The following is a 4,694-nucleotide window of genomic DNA, read 5'->3' on the forward strand; positions in this document are numbered from 1 at the left end:
ATAGTCGTTTAGTTGTTTCATTTGGATTTTGTAAAATGATTGAAACGTATAATAATTTAATCTATATTTATCCCATATGATCTTATTGTTATATAGATTTACATATACTTACATGAAGTAGCTATTTAGATTTTCGCACCAAATTAAAACCGCAATGGAAATGTAAATAAATGAATTCTATCTGCATTTTTATTTGATTGTATTGTTGTTTTTCTAATCTATGGTAATCATGTATCTAGATTCCGAATTAAGTTTGAAAAAGGACTTGTTAAAAATAACCTCTCATTGTGAAAACAATAGATTTTAGATTTGTTCTAAATTCTACATTATCATTAGAGAACTTTATTTTATACAAAAATTAGATATTATTAGTAGTAATTATATTTCGTTTCAACGATTAAAAACATTTCTGGGAATAATAATTTTGCTTTCATATTGTGTCTATTGACAGTTGTGATATGAAATTAATTACAAACTTGTGTAACTATCACTTACACTATGTTTTTGTTTGTAATAATAGAGCCAGGAATTTTTTTATCCATGGATCAGGGTTAGCAATTAAAGCACCCGTCTATTGATGAGAAAAAGCTCCACAAACTTCAACAATCCAGAAACATAACTTTGCCATTCGATGAATTTATAACCCTCTTTGTGAGAAGAATAGCTTATGCCACTTTAAGAACAAGGGCAGTTAATTTTAAAAGGTAGAATACAAAACACTGGATCGGCTAATTCTAGTACAACACATATTACAGACATTGGTACATTCCGACGTACGTCATTCATACACTGAGACGTATCCAGATCAGCAATTTAAAAAATCTAAGCCAGTAATACACCACATCCTTAAGAGCATTGGAAAACAAGTTAATAGGGATCATCTTTGGGTGCCTGGGACCATTCATAAAGACACTCACAACTAGTATATTCCAGCCATGACATGCAAAGTAAGGTGTATTGTAACTGGTGAGAGTTCATGAATACAAATTTCGTTGACAAAAGCCCTTGTGGACGTTTTCTACGCAATAGTACGCAGCATAGTCAATAAGACATTTTTTATAATGTTCGGAAATTTATAAATGCTAGATAAAGCTGTAATGAGTAAACAAGAATATAAATTATTAAAACGTATTTCTCACACTTCACTGGCCGAAATATTTCCCCTTCCTTCATTCTATCATTTAATAATGTCTAACTCAAGACCTAGATAGCATTTATTTTTTATTAAGTTCCTTTCTAAGCTTATAGAGAACATATAAGGTTAAATATTGAAACCTAACACTGAAAAGACAGGTTATTTACCAATGACATGATGGATTATAAATTTTTCTTTTCTCTAATTATAGCTTTGATATAATTTTCTCATTTTGCCTACCTCTGTAATATACTACGGTCGTCCGTGATTACAAAATGCCTAAGCTGTTGTGGATTTCATTAAAATATACACCGATCTAGAAATTTGTCTGCGTAATATTTTAACTTAAGTAATTTGAGCATTTGTATTAAAAAAAAAAGTCAGTTTTCAAAAATATCTAAAATGATAGTTAAATTCCTGTTAAAATAATAGAGAAACGTTCACATCATCTTTGTAAATTATGACAATTTACGTATTTAATATTTATTAATCCGTTGCAGAAACGTCTTATAATATTAACTCTCTGTGATTATTTAGGTAAAATATTCCCGTTTTCGTAACAACAATATATCTATGTATGTAAACGCTTGAATGTAGTTTAGATTGTTACGTAAAATTGAAATTTCTAGAAATCCTCCACACGCCTACAAAAACATTTTCTAACGTCATCGGTGGAAACACCATCTGTAATAGGCGTATGAACAATGAAGACTACAGCTCCCTGTTAAGTGAAATGTGCCAACGTTAACTCGAAATCAACTCGCTCATCGTGAACCCTCGATAAGTTCTAGACTAGAAAGAAAACTTTATATCGCTTGTAAATTTGTGAAATTTTTGTTTATAAATCATTGTTTGTAATTACTATTTGTAATAACTGTTAATGTAAATTGTATTGTTGTGTGTATATTAAAACATATTTGTGTTAAAAAACTGTGTATCAATCTTCTTGGCAAATATCATAAACTCCCTATATATCTGCCTTTAATTAACTACATAATCCAAAGTACAATTAAACTACTAAATCTAAATTACAAGTTAAATCAAATAAATAAATAACTTCAAAATGAAAGGTAGATATATTGCAGTAATAAATAATTACTTAGACCAAATCATATTAAATTTTATTAACAGTATGAGCTTTTATATATTAAAAAGGTTCCCGTTGAGTATGAATAACCAAGTTCAGAGGTTTATCTTGAACCTGCTGACGATGTCTCAAAGCTGCACGAATGAGTGTTATCACAAGGACGTCTCGTGGTCAGTGGATCTGGTCATGGTGAAATATGTAGTCTGACTGTTTTTTTAAAAACGCTGTTGCATTCAAAACATTTGTAAGGAAAGCAGCACAATCGAATGTTTTCCTTTGTTAGAGAAATTCTGTCTGTTCCTTTAGTTTCCCTTCCGTTAATATCTTCTGCCATTGTAATTGATGGTTCTTCGGAAATAGACTCTGGTAATTCGGGTGTATATACAATGGATTGATTATTGGATACTTTACACGATTTATCTTCCTCTTCTCTGGAAGCAAACCCAGAGAAGATGGTGAAGACGTTCCCGATTGTTTGGACACCGAAGTCCTTTTTCGATGATTCTTCTCTGGAATTTCGTGGATACGAAACTGATGTCTCTCCAAGCTGCTTTTGGGACTGGTAGCATAAATACAAAGTTCACATGAAAATTCCTTTAAACCATTGTGGACACTCATGTGTCGTCTCAGTAGAGCTCTTCGGCAAAAGCGTCGTGTACACAGGTTGCAACTATAACGTTCTTTATGCAAGGTTTTCGTGTGGGAACGCAAAGCAGCTTTATATAAAAGGTGTTCTCCACAACATTCTAGAATCTTCGAACTCTGCTCATGCATCGACAGACAGTGACGTTTCATATGGGCACAAAAGACAGAAGTATTGCGTATTTCGGACTGTCGATCCTTTTTCACTCGCTGAGTTGTTCTCCATATTTTCGATTTGTAATTAGAACGAAACAATTACACCAGTAAGTAGCTTGCCAAAGTACTGAAGTTTTTAAATGCAAAATGTGAATATAAATTTCGTATAAATCGATACTCATTGACTTCTGTTTGGAAATGTACACAAAAGTCATGTTGTATCAAAGCGCACAAAAGAACTGCAGCAAATCGGCTCTACGACGTTCTATTGCTGTCTGTTTATTGGCGGGAAAAAGATGCAGAAGTTTATTATTTGATTTTAACGTTTCCTGCATGAATAGAAATTAAATTATCGGCATATTATAAAAGCAACCGTTATCATGTCAAAAGAACTTCAACACAAAAATTACGTCATAAAATTTATACCCGTGCAAACATTAATAATAATGAACGTATTTGCTATAAACTGATAGCATTTTTATTCAATCACTTTATTATTCTGATTTTCCAGCAACTTATTCAATTACTTTATTATTCAATTTTAACTTATCTTTAATCAAATTTACTGTGATAATTTATTAGTTCAATGTAATTTTCGGCAATAAACCTTCACTGAGGTAGGAAATGTTTTGAGAAAACAATTATTTGTCGGCAGTCATTTACAACGTTAGTAAAATGTCGTGATACCCAGCATATCTTATCAGGTAAGAACACACACTAAACAACAAGAGTGTAAAGAAAAGACAAAGAAACTTTAATTATCTACAAGCATTAAATGTTAAGACAAATATTTAAAACAAAAATGGAAATCATTATTAAACTACTGTAAAAACAAAGGTGATTATTGCAGAATTCAAAGAGCTGTTTAATACATAATGCCAGTAAATCTATTTAAACTATTAACAGTTTTTAAAACAACTTTTATAAACCTAAATTTCACATTCTATATTACAATTGTTACGTGAGATACATAAACTTTAAAGGTATGATGTGACGAATTTATTTTAATATCAACGTTTGTTCAGAGTAACTTTATATATAGAAAGATACATAGCTTATAGTGTTAAGTACGTATTGCGAAACTCCCGCCTATTTTCCAAAGTTATGAAAGATCCCGAGAGTAAGAGTCTGGGTTAGTTACAAAATTACTTTTGTAGTTTGCTATTTAGTAATTTGATTTATGTACATAGATTGTTTTATGTTATCAGTTTTTAACGACTGACTAATGTCTTCTTGATTATCTCGTCGTTTTACGTTATAAACACACTGGGATCCATATTGGATTTCACTTAGAGATTTATACGGACCTATGTATACTATATACTATTTTAGCTAGTTTATTGGCGACTTGTTTCCATAACACACACACATATATATATGCGTGTGTGGATGTGTTTACACATTTATATATCAAGTCAAGATAGGAATTGACAAATGAAACAATATAATCCACAGCATCTCTTTCCTAACATTTTTTTACTGTCAATTTTTTGTTATCCTGACGTATCTATATGTGTTTTAGATAAGTATTTGCCATGATTACCAGATTATTTTCATTTATGTATCTTTCCTTGAGAATATGATGTGAATGTGTACCAGTACTGCTCAATGAGTGACTTGCTTTTCATCGATTACGAAACTATCGGTTGGAGACCTTTTAACAGTGATTTCTCC

The 4,694-nt window shown here is 31.1% G+C and overlaps 1 protein-coding gene across 1 annotated transcript; it reads right to left on the bottom strand.

Annotated features, from left to right (window-relative positions):
• Positions 1-2,628: 2,628 nt before the first annotated feature.
• Positions 2,629-2,996, bottom strand: LOC106477818 (zinc finger protein 596-like; the record flags this gene model as incomplete). The annotated part of the gene is made up of 1 exon (XM_013938343.1): positions 2,629-2,996. A coding segment is annotated over exon 1 (368 nt), but the record flags the coding sequence as incomplete, so codon positions are not given.
• Between the last annotated feature and the right edge of the window lie 1,698 nt (positions 2,997-4,694).

The sequence above is a fragment of the Limulus polyphemus genome, unplaced genomic scaffold (assembly GCF_000517525.1).
Source record: "Limulus polyphemus unplaced genomic scaffold, Limulus_polyphemus-2.1.2 Scaffold81205, whole genome shotgun sequence".
NCBI classification, from domain to species: Eukaryota; Metazoa; Arthropoda; class Merostomata; order Xiphosura; family Limulidae; genus Limulus; species Limulus polyphemus.